Raw genomic sequence first — 23,349 nt, forward strand, 5'->3', positions numbered from 1 at the left:
TGATGTAATAGAACTGGCAACCGTCCACTTCAAGCTTGGGCCTCAGGGACTTGTGCAATTACCACAGAGCACGATAGGGGTCAGTAAGTTGCATAAAAATGACAATCTGCAGGACTGTAGCTTTACGTCTAGGTTGCTTAATGTTGACCTTGATTCAGAATCAGAATCAGAATCAGAATCAGAATTGGAATCAGAACCAGAATCGGAATCAACTTTATTGGCCAAGTGTGCCAGTGCACACAAGGAATTTGACTCCGGTACACAACAGCTTTTAGCACTTGCAGACGTCACTCACTCACTCACTCACTCACTCACTCACTCACACACACACACACACACACACACACTAGAGGCAAGCACGTATCCACAACAGGTATGTCGCTACTATACAGAGTCTTGTTATGGTTGAATAATCAACAGCCTATGCCCATATATTATACCATATATTGGACCATATACCATATATTATACCATTTATTATACCATATATTATACCATATATTATATGCAGGGGTTAAAGTGGGATTTGGTAAGTGGGGGATCTCTGTATTAGAGAGGTGGGCAAAAGTGCGGGAGTGATAGTCGGCCTCAATACTACCGGTAGCTAACGTTTGCTAGCTAGTTAGTTATTTGAATGAAAATATTGCATGGCCAGAGCTAAGGTTGGACAAACATAACTAGCTAGCTACCGGTAACGTTACCGGACGCTACCGATAGTTAGCTTGCCTAGCAGCATTCAAACAACTAGCCAGCAACGTCAGCAACTAGCTAGCAACGTTACCGGGTGGAAGCTAGCTAGTTAGCTAGCTAGCGAACGTTACGTTCACTAACGTTAGTTGCTTGAATGAAAACCACAGCAGAGCTAGACAAAACTATTGGAAATACTATTGGAAATACACTGAAGATACTCACTCTTTATGCCCCCCAATCCAAGATAATAGTGCAGGTAGCAGGTTGACGCTCTCTCGAGTCTTGTCTGCCTGGTGCGGTGAACTGACCCTGACCCGTGAGTGTGAAGCCAGTCTCTTTTGATGTCAAGTCTGGTGAAGCCACACAGCAGGCAGGTGCGGGTCACGTGAGGACGCGATATCATTCAAACTTTTAGAAAAAGTAAAGTAGTATAAAAATAGAAGAACGACTTTATTTGCGATTTATTTTTGTAATGCTTGTGAATTGGCTGCATCATGTTTTTTGTTTTAAATTTTACTGTGACAAAAAGGTTGAAATTACTCCTGTCTACAGAGTGCCGGATCTCAGCTCCGATTGACTTGGGGGAGGAGGGGAAGTGCCGGTGTCGGGATCCGGGTAGCTCCGGCCCACTTTAATCACTGATTATATGACGTTAGAGTATTCTTGCCCCCTTCTATCCGAGGCATAGAAGGGGATCTGCCCGATGACATCACAGTCCATCCATCCATCCATCCATCCATCCATCCATCCAAGCCGCTTATCCCAATCGGGGTCGCGGGGACGCTGCAGCCTATCCCAGCAGTCACTGGGCGGCAGGCGGGGAAGCACCCTGGACAGACCGCCAGTCCATCACAATAATAATAATAATAATAATAACAACAATAATAATAATAATACAGTCCTGGTCAATAAAGACCCGGTTGGATTGTCATGTGGATGGAAACCCTGCCCCCAAGCTCACGTGGTTTAAGGACAATCGGCCCATTGGCTTAGCGGGCCCCTAGGATATTGTCCAATGGGCGCATACTACAGGTGCTGAAGGCTCAAGTTTCAGACACGGGCGCCATGTTTTTGTGGCTGGCGATGGGAGAAATTATTTAACCTCAATGCGCATGCGCCCCCTACGATCATTATTACACACATACGTGCGATCGTTATATATTACTTGCATACTATATTGCCCATACACTATACCACATACCACGACTCCCCAACCATCATACCGTTAAATATGTACTCCCACTATGTACCAGAAGTATACACCTACCATCCATCTCACAACTACATACTGTGTTATATACCAACGTTATAACCACTATACAGCAGTTGTGTGTGTATTTATAGCCCAAGTGGGTTTTGGACGTTGGCATTGTAGCAGAGAGATCGTCGATCTTTACGCTGCTCTTTGTGCGAGTCGTTGTTTTTTCTCATCGCTGCATCAGCCTACCCACAACCCGTGCATGGGTGTGTCCGTGCAGGCACACTGCTGCATATTCATGCATCCAATTAAGCGTGCGTGCGTGATTAAATCTAACAGGCTCTTCAGACTGCATGGGTTTCTGCTCCTTCATCTTTAGATTCACCAACACCCATGAGGAACGTTCTAATCACCCCCTTACCTTCCCCGATCTGCCTCTCTCCCCCGCTCCCCCTCTCCCCGGGTCCCCGCTTCCCTTCGTTCTGTCCTACCCCCGTCTTGACTCGTCTTTTGTCTTCTATCTCCTAATAGGCTGGGCCCATGCTGCTGCGTGCAACAAAGTTGCAGCGCCATTTACATTTAAATGAGTTGCTGTCTGCTGACAAAGGCAAACGTGTGCGCACGGACACACGTGCACAGAGCACACACGCCGCGCATATTTGCACCACACAGGTATGAACGCAATTGGTTAACACGGGTGTGGTCCTTGCACACAGGCACACACATGCGCAGAGAGAGCCCCCCCCCCACACACACACACGCTTACATGCACCAAAACAACTAGAGTAGTGTTTCCTTCCTACGGCGTACGTCCCAAACAAATGGGCAGACGCCCAACCGGCCATGCTGTGCTCTGCTTGCTTGCTGCATACCCAGTGGTACTCAAGACCCCCCCCTCCTCCCTCCCTCCCTCCCCCCTGTGTGACTGGCATTCATCTGCCCTGTAGCTGCTCCGGCTGGGAAATATACCACAACACGAGAGAAGGAAACGGGGAAAGAAAAAGGGAAAGTAAAGATGGAGACCGAGATAGAGTGTGAGAAGGGGGGAGGAAACTGAGGGGGGGGGGCAAAAGTGATTTTAAAAAAAAGCAACAAGGAGAGAGGAGGAGAGAGCGAGACACGGCGCAAGTGTGGCAGATGGGAAATGATGGAGGGATGGAACGGGAGAAATGGTGGAGTGTGTATGTGTGTGTGTGTGTGTATGTGTGTGTATGTGTGTGTGTGTGTGGGTGTGTGTGTGTGTGTGTGTGTCGGCTGGGGGCGGGGAGGGCAGACCTTGAGTGTGATTTACCACTTCAGCGGTTACAGAGTCAAAGGCAACTTAAGTGTGTTTACATTTCACTGATATCTGACTGCCCTTGGACAGTCTCCCCCGTATTACGCACGCACGCACGCACACGCGCGCGCGCACGCGCACGCGCACACACACGCACACGCATAACCCCCATCTTGGCATCCCACATTCAAAGCCTCCCTTCTAGTGCGCGTGTGAACGAGAAGCGTTCACCTGTCTGCTGTCTCTGCTGCGCTACGCGTCCCCAACATCTCTCCAGGAGACCTGCTAATGACCCCTTCACTCATTTGCTTACATAACCCCCCCCCCTCCTCGTCACTCTTCACGCTACTATTCAGCTGTCATCCCCCTTTTTTCCAGCAGTACCGGGCTGTGACTTCGCAGAGGAAAAGTGGGCTGTGGGAAACAGATGTTTCTGCACGGGCGTGCGTGCACGTAAGGCGCACGAAGACTAAACACACACATGGACGATGGCTTGGATTAATAAAAGGAAATGGGTTAGTTCGGCTGAACACTGAGATAGCCTAGAGAGATTTAGATGGGGCGGCGGCGGGGGCGGTCTTGTGGTTCAGTGGATCTGTCCCCTGGTTTCGTCTGGGTTTATGTTTGTGTCTGTGTCCGACCACGTGCTTGACTGGACGATGAAGCCATACAGATAAGTGTTCATACATGACTGCACATCAGGGTTTGGAGCAGGGCACTTTTTAAGAAAAAGCCGAGCGCACGCAGCTTACAGTCAGACAGCATTAAGTGTCGGGGTGGTGAAATGACGGCAACGCGGTTTGAACACAGAGCTCTGCAGACATGTAAACCACGTCAGCACCATAACACGCAACACTCCAGCAGAGCTGCTGAAACGCTGGATATCAGACAGACTGAATACAGCTACTGGAGGGCAGGAGTTGTTTGCTCCAATCACATAAATCCTCTGCGGTATTTCAGCCTCACAAGAGTTGAACCGTGGGCGTCCAGGTAGCGTGGCGGTCTGTTCCGTTGTTTACCAACGCGGGGACTGCCGGTTCGAATCCCCGTGTTACCTCCGCTTGGTCGGACTCCGGCGTCCCTGCAGACACAATTGGCCGTGTCTGCGGGAGGGAAGCCGGGTGTGGGTATGTGTCCTGGTTGCTGCACTAGCGCCTCCTCTGGTCGGTCGGAGCGCCTGTTTGGGGGGTGGCGGGGGGAACTGGCGTGATCCTCCCACGCGCTGCGTCTCCTTGGCGAAACTCCTCACTGCCAGGTGAAAGGAAGCGGCTGGTGACTCCACATGTATTGTAGAACGCATATGGTAGTCTGCAGCCCCCCCCCCACCCACCCACCCGGATTGGCAGAGGGAGTGGAGCAGCGACCGGGACGGCTCGGAAGAGTGGAGTAATTGGCCAGGTACAACTGGGGAGAAAAAAAGGGGGTGGGTGGGGAGAGAGAGAGTTTAACATTGCTTAACCTTGCTTTCAGCAAGATGAACCATTTCTTCCACGGGGTTGAAAGAAATTACTCACTGAAGAGGTTTTCAAGTACTCCATTTCTCTCCAAATACCATTTGAGGAACATCTTCAGGAGGAGGAGGAAATCCATCGCAGGGGTTCCCAGACTGTCCCAGTCACGCTCCCTTTTCACATTTGGACATTTTTAGAAAAGGGCCCAATTTTTCCCCATACATTGGCTAGCTCTATTCAATAAAAACGAAACAACTGAGCTTCCTTGTCAACAATACGATAACTTTGATATTTGTTAGAGCTACACTGGGACAAGAATAGCCAAGTGGCAAAGGCCTATGGACTATGTAGTGGTGCAGCTCCCTATCAGTAAAGTAATATTTAACATAGTCCTCTCCGCCCAATTATTTTCCCTCTTTCTCACTGCTTAGGTATCCATCGTTCCCAGACATCCTTTCCCGACAGTGGATGTCCCAGACCACGCCCACTACACCATTGGTGCCGTCATCCTGGCCGTTGGCATCACAGGCATGCTGGGAACTTCCTGGTCATGTACGCGTTCTGCAGGTAGTGGATACGGTGGCTGCCGATTAAAAAGAACGGGAATCTGCGGAATGTCCCTTTATGATGGAAAAAAAAATATATATATGGGGGGGTCTTTGAAAGAGATTAAGAAGCGCTGTTTTTTTCATAATGCAGTCTGAATAGATTTAATGGGTACACACACACACACACACACACACATACAAGCACGCACGCACACACACACACACACTCACACACACACATGCATACTTCCGAACATCTAAAACAATATCTCATGCAGCAGAGGACAAAACAGTTGTGCTCATGCACACTAATAATTGTTTCTTGTTCCCTCTGGCTATGAACTACAGTTCAGTGAGGATTCAAACAATTACCCCCCCCCCACCACCACCACCACCACACACACACACACACACACACACACAGTTTTTTTTGTTGCTTTCCCCTGTTCATTCATCTGTCTTTCAGTCTTTGTGTTGTCTATTCAAACTTTCTCTGCAATACTTTAATGCTAAAATACTGCCATATGAATGCTGGCATTGTGGTCTCTGCAATACTACCTCTATGCAGGCTTTCTCTGCAAAACAGCAAAACAATGCTGCAGCTGTATTTGTCTGGATAGCTGGTCTCTTAGACAAGTCAAATATCAATTGATTTTCCTCTTTCTCTTCTCTCCTCCCTAACATGGTGTGTGTGTGTGTGTGTGTGTGTGTGTGTGTGTGTGTGTGTGTGTGTGTGTGTGTGTGTGTGTGTGTGTGTGTGTGTGTGTGTGTGTACAGGAGCCGGAGCTTGCGTACCCCAGCAAATATGTTCATCATTAACCTCGCCATCACAGACTTCCTGATGTGTGTGACCCAGGCACCTTCACCACAAGCATGCACAAGAGGTGGATCTTTGGAGAGAAAGGTGACCCTACTGTATATGCAAGTGTTAATCGAAAGCTATTACACACACACAAAAGTACACATAGGATGGATATGTGCCCGCATGAGAATACGCACATGCACATGCACACACTTACACGCACATGCCTCTCCATACACTTGCACATAAACACACACACACATGCACTTATCCATGCACATCTGCAATACCGGAGGGATCAGTTTTGTATCTCCTTCCTTTTGCCTGTGTGTTACAGCTCAATTAAGATTCCACACATGTGCTTGCATGCACAAATACATGCACACAGAGGAACATACATGCTTACATATTTACACATACACTGATAATCAGACCTCAAGCTGAGGAAACAAACACTTTTTTCCCCTTTGTTGAGCTATAATTTGTGCATGAATGTGTGTGTGTGTGTGTGTGTGTGTGTGTGTGTGTGTGTGTGTGTGTGTGTGTGTGTGTGTGTGTGTGTGTGTGTGTGTGTGTGTGTGTGTGTGTGTGCATGAGAGAGAGAGACAGCAGCCCTGAGAGAGCTGGCTCTCACATGCTTATTATAACCCACATAAACACATAATCATACATTGCACACATAATGGAAATAACATATTTACACACCATACACACACCCATCATCATCATCATCATCATCATCATCATCATCCTGTATGCTGTAGCGGAAGCAATGAAACCAGAGCCTCGTTTTGTAAGATCTAAATCCATACAGTCACAATGTAAAATTTAGTATGCATGTATGGAGTGCTTTAAGTGTGTGCGTGCGTGCGCGCGCGCGCGCGTGCGTGACTCAATGAAACCAGCAATAGGAAGGCAGCGAGGATGCGCCACCCTTCACTGATCAAACACTGATAGCTGTAGGTTTAATGTAGGCCTGGGGAGTTGTTCTCCTGACCTTGGTGAAGACGGCCAATCATCGTCAGATCTGAAGCTTGACCTTCTCTCTCTCTCTCTCTCTCTCTCTCTCTCTCTCTCTCTCTCTCTCTCTCTCTCTCTCTCTCTCTCTCTCTCTCTGTCTCTCTCTCTCTCTCTCTCTCTCTCTCTCTCTCTCTAACAGTATCATCACTACCCCCTTAACCCACCAAGGAAAGCCTTTGTCCCCCTCTCAGACACAAGAAACAATGACAAGAGAGAGTTGAATAAAAGTGGAAAGTGAGAGATGGAGTTATGGAGGGGGGGGGGATACCTACCAAATGTCCCGTTTTTGACGGGGTGTCTCCTATTTTTTCTCAACTCTTTCTCCTGGTGTGCCGCCGTTTAGTTTTTTCTCCCTCCTGTCGCCCTTTCTCCCCCCCCCCCACCCACTTTTTTTTCCTGTTTCGTGTTGCCTGATTAGAATGGAGAGACGTCTTCCTCACGCGCCTGTGTGTGATTGATGTCTAACGACCTGGCAGCACAGAGCGAAAGTCGTCAAACAATGTTTACGCGCGGCCAGGCAGCAGTAGCACAACAATGGATCAGATAGTTCAAAACACTCGCGTAAATTTCTTTTCTTGAAGCGAGACCCCCCCCCCTTTGTTTTTTTTCCATCTCCCAGCCATGTCAGCATTTTTGAAAGTGTGCAGGACTGACTTCAGTCAGTACACAAGCTCAAATGTCTTTATTTTATTGTCTTGTTCATTGTGAGTACTCTGCTCGTATGTTCTCTGAAGTTCACGGTGGTCTCTGTGATTTGAGACACGTGTAGCCCTCTATTCTCATGAAACCGGGTGGAAGCTAAAAATATATGCGCAATATGGGTGTGTCCGATATAGTATTTCTGGCAATTTGGTGACCAGAAACGCAAGCGCATCCCTGGCGCGGTGAGTTTCAGACGATAAAGAGGTTGACTCAGGAATAAATACCCAGGGGCGGGGCGGGGGGGGCGGGGCTTCGACTTGACCAATCAAAACAGTTCCTCTCATTATCTTTAAATGCACCGTGGTGCAAAGTATTATTATTTTCCTGAAGATGAAGCCTGTTAGAAGAGCTACATATTGTCCTTGTTTTCATGGATGTGAAATAGACCGCTACAGCCGGGAGTCGAACCTGGGTTCCCCGCACCACGGGCGACTGCGCTAACCAGTCAACTAACGGGTCCGACCCGTTAGCCACAGGCTAGCAAGTCTACACATCCGTGGTCGTTGCACTGTTACAGAGGAATCAGGAACGCTGTCATTTTATTTCGCGTAGTACTTGCATACATGAAATGAAACGAAATATCGTCTCCCCCAGCCCACAGCAGTGCAACACAGACAACAACATATCCAAAAACCACAAGAACTAACACATATATCCATAATAAAAACTAAAATAAATTAAACATCACTGTCCAGAGAACGAACGCCAGCCAGGATGACTGTCAGAACTGCCGGTCTGCATGGGCTAGCAGTTATCTTAGCCTGCCCCGCTTCCGTGTCCTGTCAGATCGCCCTCGGTGTTTCCTCTTCGGGCGCAGCTCCGGGCAGGACTGTGGTCCTTGGACGCAGCAGACCAGGCTCCCTCAGCCAATCCAATGCCAGCTCTACTCAGCCAGACACCCCCCCCTGCACTCCACACGACGACTCTAAAAACACAGTCGACGCCAGGTGTGACCGCCGCCAGACCGCCCTTGGTGTTATCGGAACTGACGGTCTGCATGGGCTAGCAGTTAGCTTAGCCTGCCCCGTTTCCGCGTCCTGTCAGACCGCCCTCGGTGTTACCTCTTCGGGCGCAGCTCCAGGCAGGACCGTGGTCCCTGGGCCCACAGGACGCAGCAGACCAAGCTCTCCGAGCCGGTCCAGCGCCAGCACACATGTATATGCAGACGTGGACAAAGACACTGCATGGACGGTACTGGGTGAGGCCGCCGCCATCTTCCCACACCGATACTAGGCGGGGCCGCTGCAAACGTGAATTCGCGCCGCCGTCTTCCCACACCGGAAGCCCTGTATGTATGAAATCCGGCGGCGGTACCGCTGCTTATTCCAATATATTTCATTCTCATAGATTGTGACAAAACAAAATTTGCATAATTTGCAGCAGCACGCCAGAAGATCACGAGTCATCAGTCTGGCTGACATAACTCACAAACTGCTTTCAGTCTTGTTACGTCTTGCACAAGCCTACAGAGATTGACAATGGACTTGATATTTACCGACCCCATGACTTCATAAAAATGGTCAATGTCTCATAAAAATCACCCTTTTTTTGTCTCAGCTCACTGTTGGCAGGAATGGGAGGGGGGGCAGATGGGAACAACCAAGATAAGTCATATGGTTATAGAGAAGGAATTCATAGATGTTATAGATCCTCCCCAAAACCCCCTTACTCCACTACCCTCATGCGCGCGCTCGCTCTCTCTCTCTCTCTCTCTCTCTCTCTCTCTCTCTCTCTCTCTCTCTCTCTCTCTCTCTCTCTCTCTCTCTCTCTCTCTCTCTCTCTCTCTCTCTCTCTCTCTCTCTCTCTCTCTCTCTGTGACAGGGCTTGTTAGTGTGTTTTGCCGTTTATCCTGTCACTTCTAATGGGACACTAAGACCATCTCTAATCAGCTCTATTGATCAATCCACCCTAAACGGACTTGTTCCTGAAAGCGGCTTGTCAGATGACAACCCTGATCAGGTCACTCAACATATATACACCACACACACACACACACACACACACACACACACACACACACACACACACACACACACACACACACAAGAATAGACTGGATGAAAACGCATTATTGAGTTTCGGCATAAAGGCAAGATAAAAGGTTTTAATGCAGATTTGTTATCTGCGCTCAATTCGTCACATACCAGTGACCTCTGTCTCTGTTAATGCACACTGTGTGGGGCTTGTACACATGTAGACATCGTCCCTCATCTTGAGTCAACCTTCCAATCATTCTCTGTCTTTTTTTTTTCTCAAATCTAATATAATTTGTGCAATTTAACATGAACTGTCACACACACACACACACACACACACACACACACACACACACACACACACACACACACACACACACACACACACACAATCAGAGATACCATAGGGACTGAGAGACAAATAGACAAGTTGATTTTTGTTTGGTTACTCGGCACATGCCAAGCACACTCGGGGATTTGCTGAAGAATGTGCTTAACTGTCGCGACTTTGCGTTGTGATTACATACCAAAAACTCCTCTGCCAGGGCCTGAGAGGAGAGAATCTGCAGCCAAGACAGTGGGATCAGTATTTGTCTACAAATGTTTGTGTGTGTGTGCGTGCGTGCGTGCGTGCGCGTGTGTATGGCCGCGAACTTGCGTGTGTGTATATGCATGTCTGTATATGCTTGCAAGTGTGGATGTGCGTGCGGCAGCCTCCCTCATACATTATGGACACACTCTGGGTGATGATAGTCCCCAGTGGAAATGGCAGGTCATCCTGTGGAGAAAAAATAAGGCTTGTAGCAGTCGTCAAGTCCTAAATTATTTCAGACAGTTATTTTCCAGTGCTGTCACTTTTTCTATACTGACTCCACAAGTCATGTTGTAAAGAAACGAGCATTGGGTCCATAATAGTGCCAGGCAACTTAAATGAAAAAAAATCCTCCATTTGTCACAGCACCAAAAAATAATAGACATCACAACTTCAGTCCCTTCTGAGTTTTTAAAGAGATCCAATCCAGATAAATGTAACCCAGTCGCCGATGCATCAACATGTCAAAGGTGTAATACGGTGTGTCAAATGAGGATTAATAATTCAAACACTCATGCTGTACTCTAATTTTGTATTCCAATCTTGTTTTCCACCTCTCGCCCTGTTTCTGCTCTCTTCATCCGCCCTTTTCTCCTCACCTGTCCTTGCACTGAGCCTCCATTCTCCACTTTGCTGTGCTCACCCCCCCCCGCCACTCCCTAGCCTGTTTCCATGTTCCTCCTCCCTCCTTGACCTTATATCTCTCCACCATGCCGTTCTCCCTCCTTCCCCTTTTCTTTTTCTCCCTCCCTCATCCCCCTCCCGCCTCTATGCTTTTGCTGCACTTTCTCCCCCTCATACCCATTCTTACTCCCCCCCTTTCTCTCGCTCTCTCTCGCTCTCTCTCTCTCTCTCTCTCTCTCTCTCTCTCTCTCTCTCATCCTCCATGACATGACCAACTCCAGGTTGTGAGTTGTACGCGTTCTGCGGGGCTTTGTTCGGTATCTGCAGCATGATCACACTGATGGTGATTGCGGTGGACCGCTACGTGGTGATCACCAGGCCGCTGGCCTCCCTAGGGGTCATGTCCCGCAGGAAAGCCCTCTGCATCTTGGCTGCAGCCTGGATCTACTCCATGGGCTGGAGCCTGCCCCCCTTCTTTGGCTGGAGTGAGTACAACCAACATCCAGAAACGATGGGACCTGTCTCATGTTGACTAATGTAACTGATCTGATAGATTTAACCTGTTAAGCATTGCCATCGTTTGTGTTGGTGTCGCTCCCTCTGTTGTTTGATTGTGTCACCAAGATGAATACATATTACAAAACATAGTCAATACGAAACACATTTCCTCATATACATATTTATCATATTGGAAATGTTGTTTCTACTTTGGCTCAGTGCGCACAAAATAAACCTATGTGACCCACATAAACGAAGGACCTTTCAATCTTTTACATGAGACAACACATAGATACGTCTATCGAACGGGGCAACTGCATACTAGTGAAGTAGCCCATCAGTCCAAGGGGAAAGACTCTACAGTATCTCATCATTTGAATATGCATAAAAGGTACCTTTTTCGGGATTCAGGAACAATTTATTGTCATTTCATCTATGTACTTTCGTACACAAAAGAAATGAAATGTAATTTCCCCAGCCCACAGCAGTGCAACACAAAAGATAAAAACACATATCCAAAATTTCCCAAAAATGGCACCACCAAAAACATACAAACACAGAAAGAACAAAGCAAAAAAAAACAAAACAAAAACAAACAGTTAACAACACAGTCCATTCAGTGCAACACAGTCCAAACATTTCACTGTCCAGAGAGCGAACGCCAGTCAGGATGACTGTCGGAATTGCCGGTCTGCCTGAGCTAGCAGTTAGCTTAGCCTGCACTGATTCTGTGTCCTGTCAGACCACCCTCAGTGTTTCCTCTTCGGGTGCAGCTCCGGGCAGGGCCGTGGTCCTTGGGCCCACCGGATGCAGCAGACCAGGCTCTGTCAGCCAATCCAACACAACCTCTTCCTGCCAGACACCTACAACACACATCCCTTGCACTCCACACAATGACACAAATGCAGACGCAGACAAAAACACTGCACAGTCAGTGCTAGGGAATGCCACCACCAGACCGCCCTCGGAGTTATCTCAGTGTTATCGGAACTGGCAGTCTGCATGGGCTAGCAGTTAGCTTAGCCTGCCCAGCTTCTGCATCCTGTCAGACTGCCCTCGGTGTTTCCTTTTTGGGCGCAACTCTGGGCAGGGCCGTGCTCTCTGGGCCCACAGGATGCAGCAGATCCAGCTCCCTCAGCCAATCCAACGCCAGCTCTCCCAGCCATTAAACAAAATTGATGATCACATCCATAAATCCTTGCAACCTTCACACGATGACACAAACTTAGACGCAGATGTAAACGTGAACAAAGACATTGCATAGTCGGTACTGGATGAGGCTGTCACAAACGTGAGTTCATGCCTCCATCTTCCCACCAAACCTTCCCACTTTTATTTTAAGGTATATACCCAAGGGATTCCTCCTTCAAGGGCATACTTTAACCTCTTGCAGACCTGTCATTCTCACCTGCTGTTGACAAGTCTAAATCCGGCACGTTTTTCTTTAAAGGAGACATTTAAACCTGCGTCAGTATTTGAATGGGTCCATGTTATTCAACCAATAGGTTTCTGGGTTATCACGTCTCCTTGTGAATAACGTTTCACTGGTGGACGGACCATGTTTCAGGCAGTTTGTATTGCACTCCTGGGTTTATCCTTTTGTTAAAGCACAACAAACAAACAACACAACGCAACACACTCAATTACAATGTGTTGTGTCAACATGCCAAAAACATGTCTCAGTCCTTTGAGCAGTTGATTCCACATTAGCTTTATTTCCCCAATGTACCAAACAATATTTCCTATTAAACAAGCAGAATGGGCCACCCTGGCAGTTTGGACAGTTTTAGTATAATATGAATTCTTGTTTGGAGGCCTCGTCCCCTCACGATAAGAATATATTTCGAAAGAGAAACACTGAGAATAAAGCATAAACCAAACAAATACCCTCTGTCCAACATAAAATGTTATGCCAACATTAATAATACCTTCATATACGTGGTTTGTTTCTTTGTGGGTACAGTTAAATAGAAAGAATACCAATTTGATATAAAAGACATATACCATGATATACATTGGTTAAAGTCTCCCCACCCTACATCTATCTCGCATTAGTAATTGCAGCATCTTTTCATTTTCTCTGGAGCTGGGGGGGGGGTCCAAAGCCCCCACTGCTGCACCATGGTAGTAAAAAACATGCTAAAAAAAGACTTATGGATTCCTTCCATGTCTACAGCTGAAGATAGAGAGTATTTTTCTACATTTGTCGTCACACAGAAGTGAGTTATGATAATTGTGATATCTGGAAACTGTATGTGTGTATGTACATGTAAAATGTGCACACATTTTAGTTTAAAGGTTATTGCTGCGCCCTTGGCATTCTACTTGTTAACAAAATGTTAGCATGGTGGAACTGGCCTGACTTGCTTCTAAAAAATGCCAAAATCTCTGTACTTGCCACATGAAATTTGCATAAAACTTCTTATAAGACCTTTGCTGCATGACAGTTCTGTCCCCCATTCAATACTTTATTCAATCCAGCGGCATACCGTGTTTCAGTTTTTATTAGACCTCACAATGTATTCAGTGTTGAGAGAAGGGACATTTTCACGAAGAGGAGCCTCTGATCTATTGCACTAGCCCATCCTGATACCCTGTCTCAGTCTGTTAATATGGTGCTGGCCCTTCTAAATGTCACTCTCAAACAAGATCTCTCTTTCTAAACACTTCATTGCTTGTGCAAAATTGGACATTCTATTCATGACCAAGGCCTTGTTGAAGCCTGGTGAGCACAGCCAGCTGCTAAGATTGTTGTTTCTGACTATGGTTTTTTAAACCCTCCCAGGGAAAGTGTCCCAGGTGATGGGCTAGCTGTTGTCTCTAAAAAGTTTGTTAGATGAAGCCTCCTCGCAACTAATGCTTTTTGTTTTTGTTTTTACAGCTTTGAGGTGCCTATGTTCAGTTGTAAGGACCCCATTCTTTGTGTGCCTTTCTATTGCCCTTCTATACACCCTATAGTAATGGTAGCTTCTTGCCTGAATTCTTGGTTTTTATCCTCTGATTACCGTGTCATGACAAAACCATTGCTCTATTTGATATTAAAATCCATGATGATGATGTTTGATGACAAATCAAACTTTTACTCTGCATTTTTAGATATTGCTGTCCTTTAATGTTAAACTCCCTGTGTCTAACCAAACCCATAACTGTTATTATACCTACCTTAAATTTAGCTTTACCCCTTGGCTTTGACTGAACATAAACTCTCTTGTTTTGGAAGACTGTTTTGCCTCTTATAATCAGTGTACCATGATTGTTAAATGTGTACTTTCAGCTAACACAAAACACAACTGCTCATTCTTGCATTTTCTGTGTTTAGAGTGCTCAAATATTTTCCTCCATGTTTCCAAGTTCTAGTAAATATTTGGATCACATTTCCCACAGTAATTACATTTGCAGTTGTTTCAATGCCAATCAGCCTTTGATGCTATAGCTCTACTAAAACCTAAACCCAAAATTTCCATCAGTAAATTTATTTGATTAAAACAATCCCTTACCTAAAAAGTGACTGGAGGAGCTGAACAAGAATAGAAAAACTGAAAGCCTCCCATCTGCCAGCAGCAAATGAAATACGTATTACTTTTCTATATGCAAAAGAAATAAAGATGCTAGAGCAAAGTATTTCTGTAGCCTAATATACAAATCATTAAGTATAAGCCTCAGTTATTTCTGTTGTTGTTTAGTATAAATAATTGTAATGATCCCTGTGTTTCCGGTAAATACTAGCTAATTTCAAAATATTCTTCATTCGAAAAGTGTAAGGTAATTGGCAAAGGTTGTATTAAAGCAACATCTAGAATTTATTGAACTATTTCAACTCTTCTGGGTCAAATAATTCGTGCCATGGCATCTTTTTCCATTGCTATGCAGATGATACCCCAGTTTGCCTCTTTTACATTTTGCAAGAGTTGTAAATTAATGCATCCCATCGCCTCTTGACTTTTGCAATGTTCCTATTGACCTGCCTCAACTGAAAAAAATATAACAAGTCTGCTATATTTATTTCTTAAATGTTTCTGTAGCAAGGCTTTTAATCAAAGTTGAGAAGGGACCATAGCGCTCTGTTTTTAACATCTCTTCATGGATTGCCTTTGCTTTTTAGAATTTGTTTTATTGATAACTTTTAAACTTTAAAGCTCTACATGTCCTAGCCCCTAGTTATCTCTGAAATATTGATCTCTAATGAGACAGCACAGAGTCTGAGCTCTTTGGCAAGCCCCGCTCCACCATTCCCCTATCCAGGCTGAAGAATAAATATGAACAGGCTGGAAAGGGGAATGGTGGAGAGGGGCTTGCCAAAAGATCACTGTGTACTGGGCAAGCCCCTCTCCACCATTCCCCTATTCAGGCTGAAGAACAAATATGAACAGTCTTTCTCTGTCAGAAAGCCCCAAGAGTTTGGAATAACTCGAGGAGCTGAAGAGCACTGGCCTTGCAGAGTTGCTGTCATCTTTCAAATCATTTTTCTAAACTCACCTTTGGGTTTATATAATCCCTGTTTTTTCAGGGGGGGGGGGTTCTGTATTGCCCTTGTCACTTATTCTGTTGGTATTTCCCATAGCAGAAATTTTTTTTTTATCTCATTGTCTAGTTTTAAAAAAAATATTTTCTTCATTCAAGCATTTTTTAACAGTTTTCTAAAACTGCAATGTTTTGCCAGTGTATTGGGTAGATATAAGTGAAATTGAGGGCATATTCGCTTATCGTGTGTATTTTTGTGGCCATATATATGTCCTTTTGTGTACACATGCATTTGCAAGTATGTTTTTGTATGTGCACAATATGATGACCTAGGGGAATACACAGGTACGATTCACAACAAAATCAGTGACAACAGACATAAATTGGGAGAGAAAAAGCATCTTTAATTACAGACTTTGTTGGTAATAAGATGTAAGATTGATCTAAACCAGTGGCTCTCAATCCAGCTCAACATTATGTCAGGTATTCCAGTCATTTAAAGAAGGAGGTTTAGACCTGACATAACAAGTGAATGTGATTAAAGATGAACTACAGAGATTTTTGCCACTTGTAGTGCTAATTAGCAAAGTGGGTCCCTGTACAATAACAAAAAGACCAACGTCACGGGAGCATCCTCTCCAAGTCACTGCACTGAAATATGATAAGGAGTGTCTTAAATTGGACTGATTGTAAAGCCCTTTGGGACCGATTTACAATTTTAGGCTATGCAATTAAATTTCACTTGACTTGACTTTTTGCTTTTCTTTTCTGTAAATTTCTTTCAATGTAATTTATATTGTGCTGTATAAGTTGTAATTTTATGATATATTTTTATTTTTCCTGGTTTACTATTATAACTATTTTCATATTATTATTATTATTATACAAATTTCCTTTAATGTCATGCCATAATACAACATAATAACCAGGCCCATTCCTTGGGGTTAGAATGAGGTAGAAATCTATTTGGTGGATAGTGCCTTTCTTAGGATATGAGATGTTCCAAGTAGTGCGATCTCCTGTAGTTCTTGTATTTTGTTACCCGGGATCCGTTGGGTGTATTTCTCCATCCCTTTTTTTTTACAAGTCCCAGGGCTCCTATCACTACTGGTACTGTTGTGGTTTTCATTCCCCACATTCGTTCAATCTCGATTATTGTTATTATTATTATTATTATTATTATTAATTACTATTACTGTTATTGTTTTTGTTGTTATCGTTTTCATTAAATTAAGTCTCATTAAGTTTTGAGACTTGTAATGTATTGGAGCCTTGTAATTTTAACACTGTATCCTCCTAAATATAATTTTTTTTAGTGTATTTCAGAACATTTTTTTAGGATAATAACTTTTGCCAACATAGTCAGTGAGGTCTAACAACATACTCTACAGCTGTACAAGTGAAATTTTGAATGTAAACAAACCCGTGTTTGTTTACATGGAAAATTCTACAGTTAAGCTTTAACTACCTGGCAGAGGAAGTTAAAACTTAACACCAGCTGTAGTTGTGGTACCTGAGGACTGGATTGGGAAACACTGATTTAAACAAAACAACTTTTGCTATTTGCAGTCAAGGCCCCCTTCTCATCCCCAGGGGGGCTGCTCCAACAGGGTTTTGTAGGGGATAGCAGAGAGAGCTATGAGTTTTTGTATGTGTTGACGTGGAGGCGGTTTATAAAAAGAAGAGACCAAAAATGTAATAATATGACAGAGTTGCTTAACTATTTCTATTTAATTGTTTTCTTTTTTATTGATTTTTCAAAAGGAAAAAGCATACATACATAGCTAATAAATTGTATCATACATCAAAATATCATCGCAAACTACAACCCAGACAGGACAAGAACAGGAAACAAGGATAAAGGGGATATAACAGAGACATTCTACATGATATACGTATATCATATGTACCAAATGATATGTCATACTATGTAAACTAATACATCAAATTATACATATCATATAGAACAACACACTATACTATTGGAAAGGGTGCAACTCTTCAGTACAATGGGTTACCGTAGCACAAGGGCCCCACATTTTCATGTTGATATCTCACCTATCTCTCAGCTTAAAACATAATCTTTCACAGGAGGAGATTTTGGCCATTTCTTCCAACTATTTCTTCACTTAAATATCTCCTTTAGTTTTCCAGTGTCGCAATACTATCCTGCATCCAGTTATAAGTGTTATTCTGCACCATGCAATCTGGTGGGCATTTAGACAATTTCCCTTTGGTATCACACCTTATAGCCAAAGCATTGGTCCATTGTACCAGCATAGAAGTCATCAGTGTATTGATGAAGGAGATAATGTTAGACCATAGAAGATCTATCATGGGGCATGAATACAACATGTATAAGGGAGTGCCACAAGTAGTATCACATCTCCAACACACGTCAGAGCTTCTGGGTCCTATCCAAGATTCAAGAGTTTTATTTGTCACATACACACAAGTACAAGTCCTGAGTGCAGTGAAATGAAGGGGAAAAAAAGGTACAAGCTCTGAAATGAAATGTGCAAGCAACAAAATACAACGGGTACACACGCATTCCAATTTGCAATATACAATTTACAATTTACAATCAACAGCTTAAAAACTCTCTGTAAAAAGAAAACAGACAGCACAATATATACAGTAATATAACATATGCACATACATTGCTCCGGGAACCACCACATCCGGGACGTAAACCCGGATCTCCCGCACCACAGGCGACAACATTAACCAGTCGACTAAAGGGTCTGACCCAAAGCACTTAAAATATAGAAAGCTGAGGTATATGTGCTGAAATATGAGGTATGTATGTACATAATATGAGTTATGTGTAGTCGGTTACCTTACTGTGTGTGCGTGTGCGTGTGCATGTGTGTGCGTGCTTGAGCATGAGGGGGTATGTATGGGTCAGTGACAGGGCCCCGGTAAGGTCAGAGTTCACAGTCCTGATGGCCTGAGGAAAGAAACTCCGTCTCAGTCTCTCTGTATTTGCAGCATGACTTCGGAGGCGCTTGCCTGACCGCATCAGCTGGAACAGTCCGTTGTTGGGGTGGTGAGGGTCCTTCATAATCCTTTAGGCTCTGGTTCGGCACCTCTTGGTGTATAAATCCTGCAGGGTGGGGAGTGAGTTACCAATAGTGTGCTCATCCGAACGCACTACCCTATGCAGAGCCTTCCTATCCTGGGTGGAGCTGTTTCCAAACCAGGCAGAGATGCATCCTGTCAGGATGCTCTCCACTGCCCCAGAGTAGAAGGACTGGAGGATCTTCCAGGAGACTTTGAATTTCCTCAGCTGCCTGAGGTGATAGAGGCGCTGCCTTGCCTTGCTCACCAGAGTGTCTGTGTGTGAGTGTCATGTGAGATCCTCTGTAAGGTGGACTCCCAGGTATTTATACCTGCTCACCCTCTCCACAATAGTCCCATTAATCCTCAATGGTGTGTATGTCCTCTGTTGTTGGCATTTTACTTGGGATCCAATAAGTTCTACTGATAATTTTATAATTAATCAGACGTGTGCATTTCCTTTGACATTTTAAATCATGAGCCAATGATTTATACGTTAGACCAGCTGACTGCCATGTAAATAGCCACCCCTGAATAACATTAGGTGGACATAGTCTCTATAGGGGCATTGCTTCAGATTTTGACCCGTTTATTTTATACCCTGATGTGCCTGAAAAAGAGCCAGTCAAGGTGAGACTGTGAGGCCACAGTTGTTGCAAGGCTTCTAGACAATAGCAAAATATCATCTGTGTACAGGAGCATTTTATTTTCCTCACCACCAGCCTTTATGCCCACTATGTCGTCATTTTGCCTAATAGCAATTGCTAATGGTTCAAGTGCCAGTGCAAAGATTAGGGGAGACAAAGGGCGGCCCTATCTTGTCCCTCTATGAAGGTGAAAAGCGAGAGGATATCCTGTCATTTGATACCACAGATGCCTTATGATTGTGATGACCCATTTAATAAAGGAGGGACCAAGGCGAAAGTTTTCCAGCGTTTGGAAAAAGTATATCCACTCCACCCTTTTGAAGGCTTTCTCAGTGTCACACGAGAAAGCTACAGTTGTACAGCCACATTTCCAGCTTGCCACATGAGATCAAGTAACCTGCAGAGATTGTCAGAAGATGTCCTATTTTTAATTAAACCTACTCGGTCTGGCTGAATAAGTTTTGGTAAAAAGGCCTCCAGTCTAGATGCCAAAATCTTGGAAAGTCACATGGCATCCACATTAATCAATGATATGGGGCGGTAGCAACCCCACTGTTGTGGGTCCGTGGCTTTTTTATGGATCAAAGTGATTATAGCAGTTTACATACTGTCTGGAAGTAATCCCCTCTCTACCGCGACCTTAAAGACTCAAAGTAGTCTTGGGGCAAGTAGATCTGAAAAAGCTTTGTAAAATTCAGCTGGGAGGCCATCCTCCCCTGGAGATTTCACACTCTGTAAGTCCCCAATGCCCTTTTTAACCTCCTCTAATGTATTATCCGCTCCAATTTCACACTGTTCATTGTCTGACAGGGGTGAGCATTTACATGATATAAAAAAGATCATATCTTGATTATCCGGGTTGTCTGATTTATAAATGTCTTGATAAAATGTGTTAAATATAGCAGTAATGTCCGTCTCGTCTGTCTTCAGGTCAACTCCATCATTCTGTATAGATGGTATTATTGATTGGGTATACTGCTGCTTTGCTCTCATTGCCAGAAATCTCCCTGTTCTTTTCCCTTGTTCATAATATTTGTGTTGAGTTCTGAATAATACATGTTCAACTTTCATCTGTAATATGGAGTTAAATTCTACTTTTAGTTTCTTTAGTTTAAAAACTGTGGAGTGGTCAAATTGGGAAGAGTGTATATTTTCCAAATTTTTTATTTCCATCTCCAGTTTCTGATGACGTTGAAGAGATCTCATATCAAATACGAACAGTGTTGAATAAGTCAACTTTTAATAACTGCTTTAAACATCCCACTCCATGGCTGGGTTTGACACTGAGCCTTTATTATTCAGCCAATAATCCAGTATCTTATTTTTAATAAATTCAAGGGAGTGTTCATCCCAGAGTAGGTAGGCTTATGCTGCTAGATGTTGCTAAACCAGTTTTGGCAGAGCATTTCAGTGGTCTTGTTGATTTGGGGACCTCTTACACATAAACCCTCAGAGAGTATTGGAAAGCTGTGGTCTAATTTTCATTCTGTTCCAGATTGACTAATAACCATTTATTCAACCTGTATGAGTTAAGGTTTCTAAGATAGTCTGATTAGCCTCAGGCGTGACTACATCCATGTTGAAATTCGTTGACATAATTGGATTAGATTATACATTGGCTCTATTCACCTAATTGAATTATTAAAATCATTGCTAGCTTCTTTCCTACTGGTTTCTGGCTGGTCTTTGCCTGGATTTGCTGCATTATGTGTATTTTTTGCATTTGTACAGTGCGTGTGTGAAGAAGACAAGTGTCACATATTTCCTTATTTAAGGTGCCTTGAGTTTGACTGGAACTTTACTTGGTTTTCAGTGATTATAAAAATGCCCTCTCTGTAGGATTACATCATCAAAACCATTACAGAGAAAAATGGAAGTGTTGACAAAGATTAATTTCTGATGGAAAAAAATCCCCAAATCCTATATCTGCTACTCCTAATTGCATGATATCTAAATCAGCATATCAACTTTTTTGCACCTCAAGCCATCTTATTTTATTTTTTCTAGTTCTTGATATTATGCTGTTTCTATTCAGATTTTCTTATTTACTTCAAAACTTTGTTAGTTTGATTCAAATGCATCTACTTCAAATTTCAACTTTTTTTCCTCTTTTATTCTATAGGAGAAAAAAACATTCAAAATACAACATACATATACCGAACAAATAGGGAAATAAAACATTTCACAAACCCATCAAACTCTACAGAAACAAAGATTACAACACAGGTTGACAAAACAGAAAATAGTGAGGTAACCTGTAGGCCTTGGCATGGCTTCCAACTTACAGACCCCCCCCCACTAAATCAAAGAAATCAAACAAAAAATACACATATACCACACACAGTATTCTGTTTAACTAAAATCCAACATTACCCTCCCTCTTTCACCAATCACAACAAAAGTGCTCCCCTCTACAAATCCACCAACAAACTCCTCTTCTCTAACATAACCAAACAACATATTAACATCTCTTTCCATTAAACTCCTAAAAATAGTCCACACCTCAGCTTTCCTATTTTCATAATGGGCTATATTCCTCCTTAGCTTGACAGCAAACCTTGCATGGCTTAAAACATAATTTAATCAATTAACATTACATCCGTTCACTTTGCCAGCCACCCCAAACAGCCACAATTGTCTCCATTCCATTCTGTCAACAAACCCACCTCTCCAATATCTACTTACTAATTTTTTTCATTTTCAACATGTATCCCTCCAGCTCACAACATTTGTAATGAATGAAAGATGTTATTATTTTGAAGGTCCTGTCACTTGTTTAACTTGACCTACTCACGGGTGTACATGCAGTGCGTGTGACGTATACAGGAAGTTAGACGCTCATGTTATGAAGGTTGTATGTTGAACGAACGCTAGTAAAAGCTACACAGTTAAGAACCTACGAAGTCGGCTCATTCTTGAATTATTCTTATGTCAGTAAGATAAGGCATCTCCGGACACTACAACATTCAACAAACTCATGCATAAATGTTTCAACTCCCACACCACACACATTCTTTCTTCACATTCTCATCAAACTTATTGATTATTAAATTGTTGAATACCCTATTGTGCCTTAATAAAAAAATCAAAATAAATATAATATAAATTTCAACTAACAGCTATGACAGGGTATGCATCTTGGTCCTGAGCTGTACCAAAACCTGAGATAAAGAGACAACATTACATTCAAATACAAAATAACACATTTTGACATTTTCATGTACTAGATGGCGGCGCGAATTCACGTTTGGAGCAGCCTCACCTAGTAAAGTCCATGCAGTGTCTTTGTCCATGTCTGTGTCTAAGTTTGTGTCTTCATTTGATGGCTGGGAGAGCTGGCGCTGGATTGGCTAGGAGAGCTTGGTCTGCTGCATCCTGTGGGGCAAGGGACCATGGCCCTGCCTGGAGCTGAGCCCGAAAAGGAAACACTGAGGGCGGGCGGACAGGATGAGGAAGCAAGGCAGGCTAAGCTAACTGCTAGCCCATGCAGACTGGCAGTTTCGATAACACCGAGGGCAGTCTGGCGGCTGCCTAGCGTAGTGTTGACTATGTTTTTAGTGTTGTCGTGTGAAGTGTGGGGAGGTGTGTTGAAGGTGTCTGGCTGGGAGAGCTGGTGTTGGAACGGCTGGGGGAGCCTGGTCTGCTGCGTCCAGTGGGCCCAGCAACTATGGCCCCGCTGGAGCTGTGCCTAAGGAGGAAACACCGGGGGCGGTCTGACAGGACGCGGAAGTGGGGCAGGTTAAGCTAGCTGCTAGCCCTTGCAGACCGGCAGTTCCGACAGTCATCCTGCGTTTGCTGTCTTGG

General features: G+C 44.0%; 1 protein-coding gene across 1 annotated transcript in view; it reads left to right on the plus strand.

Annotated features, from left to right (window-relative positions):
* opn4b (opsin 4b) overlaps window positions 1–23,349 on the plus strand; it is a 40,341-nt gene that overhangs the window by 6,149 nt on the left and 10,843 nt on the right. Inside the window, 5 exon segments of the mRNA XM_056296734.1 lie at window positions 5,047–5,146; window positions 5,149–5,182; window positions 5,941–6,023; window positions 6,026–6,067; window positions 11,161–11,364. Of these exon segments, the coding sequence (XP_056152709.1) occupies window positions 5,047–5,146; window positions 5,149–5,182; window positions 5,941–6,023; window positions 6,026–6,067; window positions 11,161–11,364 (463 nt within the window).

Source organism: Lampris incognitus, chromosome 17 (genome assembly GCF_029633865.1).
Source record: "Lampris incognitus isolate fLamInc1 chromosome 17, fLamInc1.hap2, whole genome shotgun sequence".
In the NCBI taxonomy this organism is placed as follows: Eukaryota; Metazoa; Chordata; class Actinopteri; order Lampriformes; family Lampridae; genus Lampris; species Lampris incognitus.